General features: G+C 29.8%; 2 protein-coding genes across 6 annotated transcripts in view; one reads left to right on the forward strand and one right to left on the reverse strand.

Annotated features, from left to right (window-relative positions):
• Nucleotides 1-21,683, reverse strand: part of LOC130902195 (atypical protein kinase C) — a 29,522-nt gene that overhangs the window by 5,681 nt on the left and 2,158 nt on the right. The window contains exons 1-8 of one of the 5 annotated variants that reach the window (XM_057814097.1): nt 18,141-18,311; nt 16,792-17,208; nt 16,179-16,318; nt 6,901-6,951; nt 6,697-6,782; nt 4,842-5,097; nt 4,397-4,787; nt 2,129-2,379 (exon numbers count right to left, since the gene is read on the reverse strand). In XM_057814097.1, coding sequence (XP_057670080.1) covers nt 2,129-2,379; nt 4,397-4,787; nt 4,842-5,097; nt 6,697-6,782; nt 6,901-6,951; nt 16,179-16,318; nt 16,792-17,123 — 1,507 coding nt within the window. In that variant the 5' untranslated portion in view covers nt 17,124-17,208; nt 18,141-18,311. Of the gene's footprint in view, nt 1-2,128; nt 2,380-4,396; nt 4,788-4,841; nt 5,098-6,696; nt 6,783-6,900; nt 6,952-7,632; nt 7,881-10,727; nt 11,155-14,115; nt 14,303-16,178; nt 16,319-16,791; nt 17,209-18,140; nt 18,312-20,834; nt 21,153-21,298; nt 21,405-21,683 lie in introns of those variants that run through there. The other 4 variants (XM_057814099.1, XM_057814101.1, XM_057814098.1 and 1 more) reach the window with 4 other exon arrangements.
• On the forward strand, nt 154-4,391 carry LOC130902199 (uncharacterized). Its single transcript, XM_057814106.1, has 3 exons — nt 154-415; nt 637-763; nt 2,445-4,391. The coding sequence occupies exons 1-3, from the start codon at nt 325-327 to the stop codon at nt 2,575-2,577; spliced, it is 351 nt and encodes a 116-aa protein (XP_057670089.1). The 5' UTR covers nt 154-324; the 3' UTR covers nt 2,578-4,391.

A 21,683-nucleotide genomic window follows, 5' to 3' on the forward strand; every position in this document is an offset into this window, starting at 1 on the left:
TATTTTTTTTGTATTTTTTATTTGTTCTTAAATGTTTTAGAATATTTATCAGATGTTTTAGGTAGTTACTTTTCAATTCAACAGTGTCTATAAACGAATTATTCAAAAGTTTTCACAATATAAATTTATTTATAATGTTTATATTTTTAGTTTAGTTTAAGATATTCCAAATACTCTATCTTTCGATTGATTATTTTCATTTATTCTTATCATTATTCTAACCGACCCGTGACTTCTTGCTATAATTTTATAATTCATTTCAATAACTAAATTCAATCATCATCATTTCGATATTCCGTATATAACTTTCGATTTACCAACAATATGAAAAGTACGTTGTTATTTTTTTGTTTTCTTTGTGCAATTTTCACAGTGCATGGATGGACAGCAATTATTAGAAGGGATCCGGCAACAGGTAACAATTTTGAATACAATATGGATAAAAATTAAATAATCAATTCAACTTAATTTTTTTCTCTTCATTTTGATAGTTATTTACGTTTTTGAATACTGCTGTTTTTTTTTCGTTTTTCGAAACTTTTTTCGAACTTTTTGTTCGACAATAAAAAAAATGATGCGAAACCTAATACAAATCAAAGATAATCTAATATTTGATTTTTGATGATGTTATTTTAGCACATCTAGGAGATTGTTACACAACCATCTACAATCTTGGAGCTTTCAAGTGCGAAGAAATAAAAAGAATACGAACCGAATGCGCTACAGCGACTTGTAGGAAAAATGGGGATATATATCTAGCTGGGTATGTAAAATATTTCGAAAATAAATCGAAAAAAATATATACAGGGAGTAGAAGTAGAAATTTTAATATCAAAATAATGAGAAAAAAACAGCTAAATATGTTAAAAAAATCATGCGAAAATGCATAACGTCTCGAGCCTTTTAATGATAATATCAAAAATCCGAAAAAAAAACAGAAAATTTGTTACAGAATATATAGAATGTCGAAATTTGATAATCATAAATATTGGAAAATTAAAAAATAAAATAAAAATGCTGGCAAATGAGCAGAATGATCCAATTATTTAAAATGTTGAAAAAAATACATAAAAGATTTTTTTGTTAAATTTGGTGAAAAAGTTTAATAACTAACAGAACGTACCAAATTTTTGAATTTGGTATATTTTAACTAGAAAAAATGAAAAATTCAGAAAAAATTATGATAAAAATGTAAATGTCTCAATTTGTTTAATATCCGTTTAATATTGAATAAAATGTATAAAATAGAGCAAAATATTGTTGAAAAATAATCAGAACGTTCTAAATTTTTCAATAGGTGAATCTGTATGTCAAAATTTTTTTAAAAAATTATCAAAAAATGTTTCAATTCTTTCTAGTAATCTAATTTCCATGAAAAAAATCTTGAAAAAAAGTACCAAAGACGTCTAAAAACATATAGAATGTCCAAAAAAAATAGTTGCAACTCCAGTAAACAATATACTGAACAGACAAAATTTTTTAAATACTGATATAAGTATCAGAAAATCGTAAAAACTAGCAAAAAACATACAGATCGCCTCAAATTTTTCAACTTTTGAATTTGTATTTCACAAAATTTAAAAAAAAATCACTAAAAATGCAGAAAAACATAAGAAACAATATTTTTTTTTTAATTTTCCAAATACTGAATTAAAAACGTACAAAAATTAATATGAAAAATCGACAATAAAGGTGCAAATAAAGAGTTAAGATAGATAGATAGATAGATTATTACAACTTAAATAACTAATATAAAGAACTAAATTTTAACCTAACCATAAAATCGCAAAAAATCATCAAATATATACAAAACGTCTCAAATTTTTCTAAATAAGCAATTTGCAATGAGAAAAATCAAGAAAAATCTACAAATAGCGTTAAAAAATTATAGAAAAGAAATAAACATTTTACGATATTTTTCAAGTTGAATTTTGATATCAAAAAATCGTAAAAATTCACAAAAAAACTTCAAAAATTTACTAAAAATCCAAATGTTTTGTAATAATCAATATTCAACTAAAAATTGAGATGAAAGAAAAAAAAAATATATATATATATATATATATATATATATATATAGTGTCCAGAAAAAAATTTATACGGATATTATAATAAAAAAACGTCTTACCCAACGCCCACCAATCCACGGAAAATCCATAATCTTCACCTCTCAATATTTCGGGAGCTATATAATTGGGCGTACCGCAAAACGTCGACGTCGTATCACCTGGTCTGATACCCTCTTTACACATACCGTAATCTGTCAATTTGATGTGACCTTCGTGATCTAATAATACGTTATCCAATTTCAAATCTCTGTAGATGATACCCTTGCAATGGAGGAAATTGAGAGCTAACGATATCTCGGCGGCGTAAAACCTATTTATATATATATCCATCAATAAATGATCAGTATCACTATTATGTTTTTTTTTTTATTTTAGATGCGGCGTCCAAACTGTCGAGCCACCCTATAAGATGGTACCCGGTGATTTGTCGAAACCTTTTCCGGAATGTTGTTACCGAATGATCGGTCCGATTAATGATACAACGACAAACGAACAAACGGAAAATTGAACAATTTATTTAGTTTTTTTTTTCGAAAAATTATTTAATTACAAATGATTTATTAGAATTTGGTGAATTTTTATTGGTATAATTTTTTTCATCAATTTTTTTTTTTTTTGAGAAGATACGACAGTGCGAATATTTTTTTTCATTTTATACGTTTTTTATTGTTTTTGTAATTTTTATATTTCTTTTTAATATTGTGGTATTTTAAATTTTGTTCTAACTATTTTCAATATTTATTTTTTGACTTTTTCATTGCATGCTATGCCCTTTCGATTTCTTCTAATAGTTTTTTATTAGTGATTATTGTTTTTTTTTACGTTTTTTAGTGTTTTGTTTCTCTTTTCTTCTCATTTACCATAATCTGTTTTCTTCTATTATTTTCAAAAATAACATTGAATAATTGAAATATCTTGTTTACTTTCCATTCAATTTTATGTTTTTACGTTGCTTTCCTTATTCTTCAATTGTCTTTTTGTTTCTTTTCTTCATCTATTTAGTTTCTTTTCATTGTTTAGTTTGTTTTTTAATCAGATAATGAATGAATACAAATTTTTTTCATTTTTTTGTTTTTTTTCCTTTAATCAAATTTCTGTTTTTACGTTGTTCTTCTCATTCTCAACATCAGAAAATCCTTTTCTGTCCATGTCCTCAATTTCGTTTTGCTTTTTTTTGGTTTTCAATGAGAACATCAAATAATCTCAATTTTTTGTTTTGTTGGTCTATTTCCTATTAATTTCTTCAGGCTTCGATTATTTTCTTTGTTCTCTTGCTTCTTTTGCAAATTTTCTTCTTTGTTTTTCAATTATACCGTGAAATAATTTTTTATTTATTATTTTTTTTCAGTACATTTCCTTAGTTTGAAAATTTTTTTTGTTTTTTTGTATTATTTCCATGTTTTATCGTTTGTTATGTGATTTGATTTTGTTTTCCTAATTTCTGTTTCAATCATTGCATAAAATGATTCTTATATTTTTTGTCGCGCTTGTTTTTTATTCTCTTTTGCGTTCCTTTCCTCGTTTTCTATTTGTTTTGTTTGTTTTGAATTTAGTTTGATTTTTTCAAGTATGTTAATTAACTATAACGTGAAATAATACAGACTTTTAAGTTTTGTTTGTTTTTCCATTCTATTTTCTATGTATATATTACTTTCTCCATTACTCTCTTGTTTTTCATTTTTGTTGTTTATAATTCTAAGCTTTCGCTTAGTTTTTTTGTTTTTTTTTTTATCAGTACTGAGGAGAAATTATCGAAATTTTATGTTTTCTTGAGTTGGTTTGCCCTTTTTTCCAAATTTCATTATCTAATTTTGTTTGCGATAACTTTTTTATTTTCATTCTTTTTTCCATTATTTTCACTCGTAATCCTCTTTATCATCTTATGCATCCAGTTTTCGCGCTTTTTCTCCTCTCTTTTTCCAACTCCACAAGTTTTTTTCTTATTTTAATATTTTTTGTTTCATTTTTCGTTTCAATTTTAGTTTTTTACCACCGTTTTCGATTTTTTTTCTTCGTTTATGCAATTTTTTTATCGCTTTAATATTTTATGTTTTTTTTTTCACTTTTTCTTTGTTTTCCACTGTTTTCAGGTCTTTGGTATTTTTTCGATTTTTTTTGTTGTAATTTTAGTTTTTTCATTGTTTTTCCTCGTATCTTTTTTCATCTTATCTCACCAAATTTTTGTTGTTCTTCCATTTCTCCAAGTTCTTAAGGTTTTTTCCTTATTTTAATATTTTTCGCTTTTCTTTTATGTCAATATTTTGTTTTGATTGTATTTAATCAGAAAAATTTTGAAAAATAAAGAAAAATCATTATAGATTACTTACCTCGCATGTTCCTCGGGTAATCTCCTCTGCCTCTGCATATGAAACATCAAATCCCCACCTCTGACGAACTCTATAACGAAAAATAGCCTCGAAGGCGTCTGGAAACAAGAATGCAGCCCAACCAAAAACGGATGATTCGAAGCAGTTTCGAAAACGTGTTTTTCGGTTTGCACCCAATCGATATCCTCGTCATCGGTAACCAGAGCTTTTTTAATCACCTTCATAGCGTAGATACGTTTCGTTTTTTTCAATTCCACCATCAGTACTTTAGCGTAAGACCCGCGACCGATAACTCGAATCAGTTCGAAATCGTTGAGGGAGTATTGCCGTTGGGAACCAGGTTCCAAATCGTCGACAGGTTTATTGGGGTCTTCCACGGGTACGGATTCCCCTAAATTGGAAAAAAAAATTGGAAAAACTTTTAATTAAATTGAAATTTACTTACCGGTAACATCCGGCGGCGGTTCCGGATAATCCCTATCGCGAATTTCCGATTTTATAATATCGGTAACGGGAGTAACGTTCGCTTGCGCTTCTCCGTTATGAATTTCCCTTATGATCGACTCCTGGTGTTCACTGGTACACGGTTTATTTACGGCTTTGTGACATTTTTTGTGTACCAATAATTTGCATTGGATACATTTGAAACCTTGTCGACCCAATCCCCAAATCCTGTCGTTGCAATAAGCGCAAAAGGCTCTCTACAAGAGACAACGAATTATTAATACGTCCCCCGTATACTAAATATTTGTATCCACTAAAAATAAATAATCGACAAAGCCACTTCCAAGGTCTTTTTAAATATTACAAAAATCCTATTTATACATTTTTTTACGAAAATATGCAAAGAAAATTTTGTGGAAAATTTTTTTGTGGTACTTTTATAGATACCAAGGGAAAACAAAGAGAAAACAAAAGAATTAAAAGTATTTGTTCTTTTATTAAACTCATCGCGATAACTCTGTAATTATTAAAGGATACAACGAATACGGGGTTTGTGAAAAAAGATTTTTTTTTTGTCAACTAATAATAATTTTCTTTTGAAGCCTCGTAAATGAATTAGAATTAAATTGTTTGTGGAACAAATGGAAATAACGATTTTTATGACGTTTGAAGTATTATAAACATACAGGGTGGTCCGTTAAACATGAAACAAAATAGTTTTTTAACTGATTTTCATAAAATGTATCCTTTTCTGCAACTTTAAATGGCTATAAACTGTTGCATTCATCAGGGAAATCATAATTAACGATTTTTATAAAATTTTGAACAATCAAGTATACAGGGTGAACCTTTTGATGTGAAAAAACATCGCTTTTTGACAATAAGCAGTGAACAGTATTTTTTTCTGGAAATTTAAAACGGTTTAAGCTATTTTATTCACCACGGAAATCATAATGCACCTTTTTTATTGAATTTTAAGCAAGCAAATATACAGTGTGGACCTTTTAATGTGGAAAATCATAAATTTTTGACAATAAACCATCAATTTTTTTTTTTTAGAATTTTAAATGGGTTAAAAATGTTTTATTCATTAGGGAAATTTAATGAATTTATGACATTTTAGTCAAGATAAACGTACAAGGTGAGCCTTTCAAACGATAAAAATATACGGGGAAAATCATATAATTCGAAAAATCTATCTTTTTTTATAAATCTATGAAATATCTAATTTTTTCCATTGAAACGTATATTATTACGCTAAATATAAGATAGTTATACTTTTTATAGAATTTCGAGCAATACAGAAATACAGGGTGCCGTAAAAATTATCGTTTTCCGATCTCGAATCAAAAAAATGAAATTTTTTGACGTCAAACGATTTTGAAATGACATATTTGTCAATACAAACAAAATTTTTATGTAATTCTTAGTAATATAAATATACGGGTTGTTATAAAAACTATATTTTTCAACTGTAATTGATAAAATCCATTTTTTTTAACATCAAACGATTATTCACGAAGATATTCACCAATTTAATGATAAAACGCGACATTAATGAAATTATCTACAATATAAATTCATAGGGTGATTCAAATAAGTTGATTTACGATCTCTTTAATATAAATTGGATTTTGATTCAACTATAAAACCGTAATAACGATAGAAACTCATTAACAGGAACGAAAAATATATACAGAAAGTACCGAAAACCAACGAAATTTATGAAAATGTTAACATATTTTGTGATTTTTATTATTTTTTTTTTAAATATTAGTTGAAATAAACTTATTCTGTATTGTAGATACTCAATTCATATATAAAAATAAATAAAAAATGGCAAAATTACTACTTACCCTGTTGAATCTTTTAGCTTGAAATATGTGTCCGTTAACCCTGTACAATTTCCTCCAACGGCGCGCCCCCCTTCTATAAATACTCCCTAAAAGGAATAAATAATCGAAATCGGGGTGTGAACTTATGAAGCTGACCAAAAAATCGAATTAAGAAAGGACAATTAGTCAGGGAGATTGGACAACAACAAAAACAAAACTACTTACTGTCTTCGCCCTGGCAGGGCATTCCGGGCTGCGACGGCACATTAGGGAAAACTGTGGACAAAACACAATATATAAGACCGTTTTTACCGCCAGCAGAACATTTTTCGCCGACGGATTTGAACATTTTTTTTAACACGTTTTAACAACAAAAAATGTATTTTTCCAATAACAGGTGTTTCGCTAGGTTTATACGAAACGGGATAATCATCGGGGCAATTATTATCTGTTTGATAAGATAACGTCGAACGTGGCGACAATACAGAAATTATTTATTCGAGTATATCGTAAAAAAAAATTTTATTTATACCATATAAAATTTCAGCTAAACAATTGGGTTAAACTAGAAAGATTCGTGCTGTAAATCAATTTACATAACCGCCGGTCGCCGTTTACTATACCAGGGCGTGTCTAATAATAATAATAAAATCTTCTATTTAATTGTGTTGAATATTTTGTAATCGCTTCATTTTGTCGATTAGGTAAGTCTCAAAAAAATATACAATTATAAAGTAAGTATATGTAGCTAGAGCCTATCCTGCCTTAAATTAACGCGAGATTCGTCCATTAGTAGTTTCTGTTTTTAATTTAATTTAAAACAGATTCTAACGTTCAGAATGAGCAGTATTTGTATACGTTGCTGGCCTAAATAACCGAAATATTTACGTCTAATGTACAGGGTTATCAAAATGAGCGTATGGACCATTTCCTACAAAAAAAACAAAAAGTACTAACCACCGGTGGTGTTCCCAATCAACGAGGTAGGTTCGTAAGTATATATAGGGTGGTAGGACCATAACACGGCCGCTTCGGCGATATCGGCAAAAATTTTCCTCATCCAAGTTCTATCGACCATTTTTTTTTCGTTTTACGAACATAAATTTCACATTATAAGATAAAATCGTACTTTACCAGTGATAATTTTCGATAAAAGACAAAACAACGTCATTTTTTGAAAATTGTAATGTGATTTTCATTTTCTTCTATGAGGGAAAAAATAACAACATCAGTATAACAGTTTCAAGACATTTTCTGATAAAGAAAAAAATATTGACAGAATTCGTTTAGATCCTCGGATGATGATCAAAATAATTCACTCCACATCGTTAATGAAGAATGAGAAAAATCTAAGCAATTTCAATAAAGAAGATTTGGTCAATAGCTAACATGAGTTCCTCTACCCTAAATTGAAAATTTATCTGTAAGGATATAAGAGAAAGAATTAATATGATGTTGAACTGAGAGCTACCACACTATCCGGGTTCTAGTATTATCAGCTAGAAGTTGAGCACATTGTTTTTTTAATTTAAAAAGTGTCTTTTATGCTCTGAACACTTTTGAATAAACAAGATCTTTCACTAAAAAAATATTCTAATTCAATAGAAGTTGTAGAGAATTAAGTTGAATGAAATTCTAATAGTTTTGTATTGTAATAAAATTAGTTTGAGTAAAAACTATCTTATTAAATCTCCTGCTAATCCATTTCTGCTACATTCCCATAAAATGTGAAGATCAGATCTAATGAAGGAGATTAACTCACAGTCATGTCGAGTACGAAGGTTGCTATGTAAATTTTGAGATATGACAACACTGCGAATATGTCAAATCTGACATTGTCATCATGAAGTTTGACATTTTCAATGGTGAACGTACGGATAACGTGTTGACATACGAGTGCTATTTGAGTATAATAATTGAAACATTCATTTTCGTACGATGATTTTGTATAAATTTCGGCCAATAGCACCATCTCGAGCCATCATGTTTCGCTAGTTTTCAGAATTCAATCGAGGTCGCACTTCGCTACAGGATGAATTTCATGAAGGTCATTCAAATTAGGCTGTTGTCCAGAAAAAATCGATGATGTGCTTCCATACATCTCATATTGATTGAACATTTGGCTGTCAAAACTATTTGGATACCGCATAGTTTGACAATCGCTCAACAAGAAATTGTTGTCGATTGGTGCAAGAAATGTTTCAATCGGAGTGCTTCAAAGAACGTCTATAAGATCGTGGCTGGCGACGAATCATGGATCTATGCATCTTCAACTTCTCATGCCGTCTTCTCATTGAACGTTTTTAAATGGGTCTCTGATTCTTGCAACAATTCTCCGACGCTGAGATTTGTCCATTCTCTTATGTTACGTAGACAGGATTTCTTCCTCCCGCCGATGTCTTTCTTTCCTTCTACTCTGCCCTGCATTATATTCTGTAGCAGAAGGTATTTGTCGTTGCGTAAAATGTGTCCTATGTAAGATGTTTTTCTAATCTTAATAATTGTTAACAGCTTTGTTTTGCGAACAATGCGTCTTAGTACTTCATCTTTGGTGATTCTGTCAGTCCAGAGCCACATCTCATATGCCTCAAGTTTTTTTATCATTTGAGCTTTCAAGGTCCAAATTTCCACGCCGTACAGCAGGATTGACCACACATAACATTCCTTGAATTTTATTTTGACGTGGAGGTTTAGATTTCTGTTTGCAAACATTGAGGAGTACTTGACAAATGCCTTTCGAACCATTTCAATTCTGATCTTGATGTCTTCATCTGGATTCTATTTGTTTTCCATTCAGTGTGAGAATAGGGTTAATATTTATATTTTGGTTTTTACTTATAACCATGAATTTAGTTTTTTCAATATTTGTAGTGAGTCCTACATTTTCACATTCTCGGTTGATTCTCTCTAATAGGAATTGAAGATCTTCACTCTCAGCCAATATAGCATGTATAGCATAGTATCATGGGCGAATTTTAAGTTGCTGTTTTTTCGAAATAACTGGAAATGTAGTCTAACCTTAACGAAGCTAATGTGAACCTAACTTAATCAACACTAATGTACACCTAACCAAAACAAAGCTAACTCAATCGAAACTAATGTAACCCTAACTTAATCGAAGCTAATGTAAACTTTACAAAATCAAAGTTTATGTAGAGCTAACTCAATCCAAGCTGATGAAAACATAATTTAATGGAAGCTAAAGTAAGCCTAACCTTAAGGAAGCTAGTGTAAACCCAACTTAATCGACACCAATGTAAACCTAACTTAATCGAAGCTAATGTAAACATAACTTAATCAAAGGTAAAGTAAACTTAACCTTGAGGAACTTAATCGACACCATTGTGAACCTAAATCAATGGAAGCTAATGTAATCCTAACTTAATCGAAACTTATGTAAACCTAACCTAATTGAAGCTAAAGTAAATCTAACCCAATCAAAACTAAAAGAAACCTAACCTAATTCATTATAGCAGTATCATGGGCGAATTTTAAGTTGTTGATTAATATTCCTCCGATATTTACCCTACGCTATGCATATGAACTCAAATCTAAACAATTATGGATCTTTCAAGACGAGCCAAACACTTAGAAGCAAATGGTCACCTGTTTTTTCGAAATAACTGGAAATGTAGTCACCGTTCCATTAGAGCAACGTCGAACGGTCAATTCGGAATGATACACGAGTATTTGCTTCCCAGAAGAATCGCAGATCATTCTCCACCAAGAAAAAGCGAATAAATTGCAAGTTCAACGTTTTTCCACACCTAAAGAAGCGGTTGATGCGTTCAAATCACATATTTTGGAGGTACCTCAATCGTAATTAGACAATTGGTTCAAACGTATGCAAATTAATATTGATCTTAATAGAGAATCTCAGAATTTAAGTAGCAACCCTCGTATCACGTGGGCCTATGGGGTTTCACTCGAACAACTTCGACAATAAAATTTAGAAAGTGGAAATAACAGCTAGAATACAGAAATTGTTTGGGTGGAATCTAATTTAAATGGCAGATATTTCATAATTGAAAAGGTATCATGAGAGAACAAACCTTATTTTCAAAATATTGTATGATAAAAAAACAACTATTTCGTCTGAAATCGAAAGATCACTAGCACTTACTATATTTCAGTCAGTATGTATATTGTAATTTTTATTATTTTTTTGTCTATAAACAGATGTACACTTCGCTATACGCGATACGCGAAAAACAAACGAGAAGACTGATAAGGACGGTATCTCGACGATAAGGAATCTCAAATGAAATCAAATAATTAGGTTGAACAGAACCGGACTCGCAATAAATTTTTGTTTATTTTTCAACCTAAAAATATTTCGATAGATAATTTGAATACATTCCGAATGTATCCTGAATATCTTCTGAACGTGTCAAATTCGCATGATTTATTCGGAATATACATTCTTCCACGTACGATTTATGAACATCTAAAATTATAATTTGACTAGCTAACTCGGCAGACTTCGTACTGCCTCAATCGATAAATGAAACCTAAAGTTTTCTATAAAACAAACTTAAAACAAACAAAAGGTATCTTTTTTAATAAAACAAATCCAAGTCACCGCCTCAGGGACTGAACTGACCTCATTAAACAACTTATAACAAAAGTCTTGTCCGTCATTTTGTTATAGTTCATTTTCCAAAAAAAGTTTGTGAGGTAATATGTAATCTTTAAAGTTATTTAAAGAGCGTTTTTTTATATCTACCAAAGTAAATACGAAAAAATCACAAATCTCTAGATATATATACGATCGTCAACGCAGTTAAAACTTTGTTTGGAAAGTGATCCCTGACCTGCGCCAACAATGGTGGTGTGTGCCGTCAACACTCCTGTATTTACCTACAAACTTGTTCTCTAAATTTTCAAGTGTTTCAAACGATACTGGTATATATACAGTGTGAATAAAACGATCTTATAGGAATCGGAAGTTACCATAAACGGGCTGAATAGCTCTGGCTGCCGAGGCCTTCCTAACCTCAACAAGAAGATGAATAATTTTAATGGTAGAAACAAATAGTCGAGGAAATAGAGCACAAAAATTTGGAATTTTTTAGCAGTAAGACGAATCAAGATGCAACATAGCGCATTCCTATTGGGGATAGCCCTCAAAAAACGCATTTTGAAAAATTCACTTTTACTATTAGGGGGTTTTCGACGTTTTTCAACACGAATATCTCGACAGAGAAGGTCTCAATGTACCTAGTGCCGACATGTACGTCGTCTCCTAGAGTCCCGTTCGAAATTCGTCATGAAATTGGCCAAGGATTTTTGAGGTGAAAAAATAATTCGATATTTCTTTTATTTTTCTCTATTAAAATCCTGTTTCTTCATTTTCACGGGGTTCCAGGTGACTACGTATAAACCAGTCCCCTCGGACATAAGTACCTCGTAGATCTTCATTTATTCATCATTAAATTTTCACGTATACTGATTTTAAGAATTTCTGATTAACTAATCAAAAAATTTATGAATTTCGATCAAATTTTATTTTTTGTCATTAATACAAGAATATGAAAATTGTATGAAAATGAATAACTCAGTTGTAAATTGAAATAAAAAACTCTTTTATAACTAATTGGATATTTTGTCCTCTAAAACCGAAACAAATAATATATTTATAATGGAAAGTCTACGTTTTTATTAATAAAGAATCAAATAAGAGGTAAAAAGTGCGCAAGTTATTTTTTAAAATATTAAAAGTTTCTCTTAATTGTCATCAATGTGAACCTAACTTAATCGAAGCTAATGTAAACCTAACCAAAGCCAAGCTAATGTAAAGTTAACCAAATCGAAGCTAATGTAAACCTAACCTTAAGGTAGCTAATGTAAACTTAACCAAATCGAAGCTAATGTAAACTAAACTTAAGCAAAAGTTAGGGTAAATTGAACTTAATCGACATTAATGTAAACCTAACCAAATCAAACCTAATGTAAAGCTAACTTAATGGAAGCTAATGTAAACATAACTTAATAAAAGGTAAAGTAAACCTAACCTTGAGGAAGCTAATGTAAACCTAACTTAATCGACACTAATGTAAACCTAACCAAATCAAAGCTACTGTAAAACTAACTTAATCGAAACTAATAAATACCTAACATAATCAAAGCTAATGTAAACCTCACCAAATCAAAGCTAATGTAAAGCTAACTTAATCAAAGCTAAAGTAAACCTAATCTAATAGAAGGTAATGTAAAACTAATCCAATCAAGTTAATGTAAAGCTAACTTAATCGAAGCTAATATAAACATAACTTAATAGAAGCGAAAGTAAGCCTAATTTTAAGAAATCTAATGTAAAACTAACTTAATCGATACTAATGTAAACCTAATACCTAAAACCTAACCAAATCAAACCTAATTTAAAGCTAACTCAAACGAAGCTAATGAAAACAAACTTAATGAAAGCTAAAGTAAGTTTAACCTTAACGAAGCTAATGTAATCCTAACTTCATAAAAACTAATGTAAACCTAACAAAATCAAACCTAATATAAACCTAACTTAATCGACACTAATGTATACCCAACCAAACCAAAGCTAATGTAAACCTAACTTAATCAAAATAGTGTAAAATTTATTTTTTTAAATGATGATGAAAACTAAAATTTGTATAAATCTTCTCGAAACTTATGATTTGAATTGAAATTTTCCGATGAATCAAAAGCAAAAACTCATAAAATTAGTACACATGAAAGTTTGATGATGAATATCTCTTGAAGACTTAATTTAATAGCCAAAACATAAGATACCAATTTTATAAGGCAGTTAATTTCTCACAAAAATATGAATTGTGCATTTTATAATCGTCATTTATTATCGAGTTATAAAATTTATTCAAACAAAAATGAAATTTTAAATTGATATAATCAAACTTACATCTTCAATATCATTCAAATGGTGACGTTTCAAGAAAATAGATACCTTTTTTGTAGAGCATCAAATTTCCTACGAAATTCTTCGAGAACATTTTTCTGTACAATCAATTAATGATGAGTTATGAGCTGAGAAAAAAAATAAAAAACTGTGATGCGGAGGATATTCCTATTTAAATTCGAAGCTCATATTTGGTGAGTATTTTTTCAAGGTATTTAGCAACTCATTTTTCCCTGTCACTTGTTAAAACAATTATTGAATTTTTTAACCCACCCTAATGTATTCGGCAAATTTTACAACTAATTTCCACGGGTTTCCCACCATAGACACCAGGCCTTTTCTGCCGAGATATTCGTGTTCAGCGACGTTTTAACCTTCTCTGATTCAATTTTCATTTCATATTCAGTATTTTTATTCGAAAAATTCAACCGAATCGAATGCATCTTAATCCATCTTATTGCTAAGAAATTCCCATGTTTTGCAGATAATTTTGATTTATTTCCTGGACTATAACAATACGCGAACTATTTATAAAAACGGATACGTACATTTTTTGATGTTAAAAAACTTGCTCGTCAATAAAACCAATTTCCTCACTGTTTTTGACATCACTTAACGCGCAGATGTGCATAGTGTAACACTTTGAAAATCTACCAATTTTTTTTGGTAGATTACGAATAAATAAATTTTTATTTTGTCTAAAAGACCTCGTTCATCGGTCTTATAATTCATACTGATTGTTAGAAGTTAATCGGTAAACTTTTTCATTACAAATAGAAACTAGATTCGGAGAATTAAAATACGAGGTGTTGACGATATGTTTAATTTTTCAATTTTTAATATGTCGATTTTGGAATATTCTTAAAAGAAAAAATAGAATTTGAACACGTTTTTTTGGTACATGCGAGTATCATTTTATAAAAAAATGTTTATGTGCATAAATCCGGCAACATTATATCTGCGTGAATTATGTTCTACTCTACCGCTAGTAAGATATTATTTTTTATAGGTTAGAATAGTATTTGTAGTGATAGTAATGTTGCCAAGTTAAGAACTATTTCAGAGATAATCGGAATTATAGATTTCGGTTCAAAGTTTTGTTTATAATATGATTTATTGAAATGAGGATAATTTTTAAGTAAAATTTTCTATTCTTATAATTTTATAGTGATTTCCCTTTTGCTTATAATCGGTTCGATAAATCACAATAAACTTCTGTATCTTTCCGGTTTTAAATCATAATAGAAACACGCCAATTTGACGTTTTTAAATTCGCTGAATCCATTTATCAAGGTTCAAAATTATAACTTTTACCGGAACCTATCCTAACCTAAATTCCGGCTCGGCTTTTTAATCGGATTTGTGAATTCCGCAAAACGCCGTTTTCTCTTGAATATAAACAAAACATACAATTTCATAGAAAAATATTTTTTTTCGATGTATCGACCAATTAAGATTGTCTAATCGAAGCTAAAGTAAACCTAATCTAATAGAAGCTAATGTAAACCTAACTTAATCAAAGCTAATATAAACGTAACTTAATAGAAGCGAAAGTAAGCCTAATTTTAAAAAATCTAAAGTAAAACTAACTTAATCGATACTAATGTAAACCTAATACCTAAAACCTAACCAAATCAAACCTATTTTAAAGCTAACTCAATCGAAGCTAATGTAAACAAACTTAATGGAAGCTAAAGTAAGATTAACCTTAACGAAGCTAATGTAATCCTAACTTCATAAAAACTTATGTAAACTTAACCAAATCAAAGCTTATGTAGAGCTAACTCAATCGAAGCTGATGAAAACATAATTTAATGGAAGCTAAAGTAAGCCTAACCTTCAGGAAGCTAGTGTAAACCTAATTTAATCGACATTAATGTAAACCTAACCAAATCAAAGCTAATGTAAACATAACTTAATCAAAGCTAATGTAAACATAACTTATTAGAAGCGAAAGTAAGCCTAATTTAATCGAAGCTAATGTAAACATAACTTAATCAAAGGTAAAGTAAACTTAACCTTGAGGAAGCTTAATCGACACCATTGTGAAACTAAATCAATGGAAGCTAATGTAAACCTAACCTAATTGAGGCTAAAGTAAAGCTAACCCAATCAAAGCTAAAGGAAACCTAACCTAATTCAACCTTAGCAACATCAAAGGACAGAACAACTAGCCTCTTTTTATTCACTGTGTAAAACAGTACAGTAGTACTGATTTTCGACATATGGGACGCAGATAAATGGATTCAATGCATTCTAAAACGCTAAACTAACTGGAAGATACACAAGTGTAACCACAAATTGGCCTGTTAAGTCGTTTTTCATATCCGAAATACACTATTTTTCGCTTCAATACAATTTGTTTAAGTAATTCATCGAAAATACTACGGACACTGAAAAGTTTTCATGCATTTTAGAAACAAAATTCATAACAAAGCTACAAAAACTCCGATATGATATATTCGGCGATTCTCTCGACGAATTAAAACCCAAATATTTTTCGAGACATTTGAATTAATTCACATGCAAGCCATACCATGATTTTTTCGTAAAAAATACAAAAACAAAATAATTCAAGCAGCAACAAAATTCATATCAAAACGACGTCTACCTGTAGCGTATCCGGGTTCAGAACTAGAATCGTCATCAGAAAAACTGAGTTGTTGCGCTTGATGGTATTCCACGCAAGCGTGGTGATGATAAAAATGATGCGGAACCGCATACTCAACAGCCGTATGACGACTCCCCACCCTGTATACCATCAAAAATATTAACGAAACCATCAGTTTTATGTTTTTTATCGAAAACGTACTTAGGGACATTCTTCCACTAGATAAAAGAACTAAAAGTTCGTAATTTTTTTTTCAAAAATCGTCTGGAAGTGTCTCAAAAGTATTTAAAATTAAATAAAAATTATTCAAATCGATTTAAAATTATTCATATTAGTCTAAACTTGATTTAAATATTTTGAATCGATTTAAATCGATGATCTAGTAGGTCTAGATTCAACTAATCGTTGACCCCTAAGTACCATCTCGACAATATCCAAGAATTTTCCAAATTTTTCTGTTTTATTCACTTCACCAAAAGAGTAGTACCAAATTTTTTAATATCTAATTATTTGGGTATGAAGAAGACATCAAAACAAACATTCATTTCACTCGTTCAAGTCAAACATTCTGGCAAAATTGTGGAGCAAATGATGAAACAAAAACCAAATCTACCTAGTTAGAGTGTTTCCTGCCGATAGAGTCCCGCCGGGTCCGCTTCCGTGAGCGGCGCAAATAATCCCCGCCAACGATCCTTGGGGTCCCAAATCCAAAGAAGGTCTTCTCGATAAAGGATGATGCACCTCTTCAAGTTCAACGGTGGTAACATTTTGAGTATTAGTTGCGTTATTGTTAGAATTCACACTGACGTAAGTTTGGGACATTGAAGGTCTGTCTTCTATGCTGATGGGCATGCTTTGTGCGTGATTAGATGCAGCGTTTTGATTACGACGAGGACTGCGACCTCGATCTGATACAGTAGTCGCGCTCCAATAACCCCAAGCCATGATTAATATCTATTTTTTTCTATATATATGTATATAAATGATTTTATGTCATGGGGTGTATATTATAAGGTTTATATGAAAGAATCTGAAAGAGAAAGTGTGAAAACGTAAAGTTAATATTAAAGATAGAGAGAGAGAGAGGGAGAACGGAATTGTACTGTTAGAAGATAGAGAAAGAGCATCGGTTACCACTCTCTATCTCTCTCGACTCGCTGCTGGTTCCTTTGCCGTTCCCACCACTCGAAACTTTGACGTCATTGTGACCCAATCAGAATAGAGCAGAAAAAAATAGAGAGTAGTTCTTTCTCTCACAGCTATTAAACAAGCTCCCATACCTAGCCCCGTCTATCTTTAATATTAAATCTATGAAACACATTTGTTTTCACTCCCAGGGGGGTGTCTTTCTCCCTTTTTGTTTAATGTTCATCTGGCGTAAATACGAGTACGATGGTGCCCAAAGTTCATATCGATTCATTAATAATTTTTAATTAACTTTGGAAATAAGGGTGAAAAAGAAAAATTAGATTTTTTCATAAAAATGAATCTGAGAGATTTAGGACATGAATAATGAAGTTAACAATCTTTTTATGATAAAATAAATTTGGATAAGCACTTTTTTGTTCTATTTCGGCCTTAATTTTTTCGATAACTCCTTTGAATTTGGTCGAGATAAAACATTTACAGAAAAAATATCAAATTTGTTGGGGAAAAAAGTGATTAGAACGTATTTAGAATTTTTTTTAAGCAAATTCGGTACCAACAATCCATCGAACCGCTTTTGGTTTTATGTAATTTGTGATACAACCTATATACGACGAAAATTTTGAAAACTGATGATTAAAATTTCATTTTTGGAACGTTAAATTTGAAAAAAAATACACCAAATCACGTTCACATTTCAAAAAAACTTCAACTCGATAGTAGGTACTTGAATTAACATCGTAGATGCCTATTACAGATAACAAGGCTCTATATGGTAAAAAAAAATGATATAGAATACGTTAACATGCGATTTACCACTATCAATTAGGAATCGTCGCCGAAACTCAAACACTCAGTACACTATACATATATATAAACAGAAAAAAATTCAATACTTAAATAATATCGGGAGGGAAATGGAAAATGAAACGGTAATAGGAATGATAAGCAACGTACAGGTTGCGAAAACGAACAAGAACTGACAGAACTATAATCGACGTTGCCAAATTTCCTATCCGAAACATCCAAATCACATTTCAATCACTAAAATTTGTTAATAGTTATTAGAACTATAAATATAAATATTAATTTTCAAGATTTGTGAAATATATTTATTACAAAAGTATCGTAAATATTTTTTTTCAATATGTTACGTTTAGCACGATAGAAAATATCTCTGGATCGTCCCATGGGGATGAAGAGGCGGCAACGTCAACGACAAAGGCCGGGTTACCGTTCGTGGCGCCCTCAATCGATAAAATGTACCGAAAATTCAAAAGGAAATGGCAAAAACCGTGTACGCGCTTGGGGGCGACCGAAACCAAACGAATCATGGAGCTGATTCTGGTGCCAAGAAATTCTTTTATTCGATTGAATGGATACAAGAAGAAGAAAAAATATAAATTGAAACACGCGTCAACTAAATAAAATCTTATTATTAAAGTATTTGTGAAAATTTCAATTGGTAGCGATTTTTTATTTCTTTATAAAGGAAAGATAACAAAATTTCAGATCTGGCATCGATGTAAATTTATTAAAATAGATATAATTTAAACGTATCACTCGATTTTTATAAAAATTGAAAAAAGGTATAAACTTTTTTACGATCCTGTATATAGGAATGAAAAATTCCAATCAGACTAATTGTAAATTAAAATTAGATCAAAAAATTGTAGAAAAAGCCGTAAATCTAGTAGGGTTTCAATTTTTTTTCATTTATCACGTGTCAGAATTGAATCGAAATTTGGAAAACACTGTATAGAGAAACTTCCCTCCAGGTAAAAATATATTAATTGGAATATTAAAAGGATAAAACGTCTTAAAATAATTAGCAAATTTTTTATTTAATTTTTCAAAATTGATTTTTTTCAAAAACTTACAATGTCCCAAAAAAATATACAACCAGCAACGTTGTAAATTAGAAAAATATTCCGAAATTTATCAAAATTAGTCGTTGGAATAGATATAAAGAGAAACAAAAAAAAATTTTAGGAAAAATGGCCTCCTACGGGAAACTGTACTCATTATCAGTGAAAATTCAAAAAAATTAATGTACGTACCAAAAAATCCACCTTAAAACTTTTTTTCTAGTATGAATTTTATTTAAAAAAAATCTCGCAGCTTAAGAAGAAAACATATGTCCGACAATGTTGAAAACATTTTATTAAGAACAAAAAACAAATTCTAAGAAATTTAATGAAAGAGTAAGCCTGGCAACGTTGAAAACTATAAAAAATTCATAAATCTGTAAAAAAAATGGTTAGTCGATTTTTTATTTGCTTGTTTCAAATTATCAAGAATTAAAATAGAAATTTTAAAGAATTTTGAAAAATAAACGTTGGCAACGTAAAAAACTCTCAAAATTATCAAAGAAAACTACAATCACATCCCTCTATTTTGATAAAAAAAAAGAATTGTATTTAAATAACAATTTTTTAAAAATCATGTACTGGGAGTCCCAATAAAAATATTCGGCGATATAAAAATTTATAATGAAAGAGACCTGCAGAAAAATCTGCAAATAATTTTGAAGTTTGTATATTAAACAATACAGTCATACAATGAAACAAACATTAAGTATAAAAGTAAAAAATGTTCATAAAATTAATTAGAAGGAATAATTTTTTAATAACAAAGTTCCCACTCTCCCCAAGCTTCATATGAGTAGAAAGACTCTTAGTTTCATTGAAATATTCTAATTAAATATATACATAATTTTTTATAATGCATTGTTTTTATTATGACCTTTAATTGGTTTAATTTTGAATCACTATTTCATATTAAAATCAACAATTTCTTCTAAATTTGATGTATTTTTTCCAAAATTACCCCCTTCTAATAAGCACAAACCAAATTTATGACAAAGTTTTTGAACAAATAGTCGACCAGACAATGCTCAAAGTTTTAATGAAGCTCAAAACAATCATTTATTTTCACCAATTTCGAGTATAAAGACCTAAACCTACATAGGCCCAAAGATGTTATATAAAAATTCAGAGATCAACAATTCGCAATAAGAAGATAGAAGCAGCAAGGACAATAAATAAGAAGAAAGAAACAAAAAATACAAAGATAAAACCAACAAACACAATAAATTGGAAGCAAGGAAGACAATAAATAAGAAGAAAAAAGCAAGAAAGACAATAAATAAAATGAAAAAAGCAACAAAAACAATATATAAGAAGGAAAAAGAGACAAAGACAATAAATAAGGAGAAAGAACCAATAAAAACAATAAATAATAAGAAAGAGACGAGACAAAGACGAAACAAAATATAAAATATATTTCATATTTAAAAATAATACAAAAATTAAAGGTATAAGAAAAGTAAATCACCAATCATTGTTGCAATTGAAGTATAAATAATGATTTAATGTTGACACATACATCAATACCACCACAACCGGAACCACAACCAGTAAATTAAATTTAACCATATCAATAAAACATTAAAATCTCTGAATTATCGCTAATGAATTGCTAGGTGATGATAAAAACAATGGTACTCACCATGAATAGTCAGCTCTGAATCTCTGTTAACTTCATATAGCCTGACTGCTTCATCTAGTTCCATTTGAGAGGAAATCGTACATGGATCTCCTTCTTCGTCGACCCATTTCATAGTGAAAACTTGATCGAACGGGAACCTACATATTTCGCGAATTTCTTGACATAATTGTTCGAGAGTTATATTTTGGTCTATATATGTAACGAGAACTTCCCCGTTATAAGCTATCTTAGCTCGTATTTCGTTAGAATTAGCGTCAACAAATTGCGTTGGCATGTTTTTTTATTTTATTACTGTATTCTTAAAAACCTAATTTTATACTGAAAAAGAAAACATTAGTCATTAGGCGGTACCATTGTTTCACGAAACATACCAACTAATATTATAAAATGTTTGAATTATTGCATAATTTATAATTTAAAGTGTTGATTATATAATATAAAATTACTTATTTTAGTATATTTACCATTAAATAAAGGGATTAACTAGTACTAAAACTATCAAACATCCAAACAAAACAGATAAACTGTTGACATTTGTAATCTGTCAAAAAAGTTGTCACGTGTTAAACTGACATCTTGCAACGAATAATCAGACTATCAATGGTGTGAAGTTGGCTATTCTAACCCGATAGAGTAACAAATATATTAAGCTTTTTGAAAAGAAAATTTCCAATGTTAATTAAAGCATTTTAAAATAATTTTAACGTCCATTAGAATACGTATACATGGATATTTCAATTTATTGAAAAAACATATCAACGATCGGGTATCATCGGAAAGTTACCTGTCATTGTCTTAAAATATATAGTCATAAAAATTATCTTTTTCAAAAATATTACAGAATTATTT

The sequence above is a fragment of the Diorhabda carinulata genome, chromosome X (genome assembly GCF_026250575.1).
Source record: "Diorhabda carinulata isolate Delta chromosome X, icDioCari1.1, whole genome shotgun sequence".
Taxonomy (NCBI): Eukaryota; Metazoa; Arthropoda; class Insecta; order Coleoptera; family Chrysomelidae; genus Diorhabda; species Diorhabda carinulata.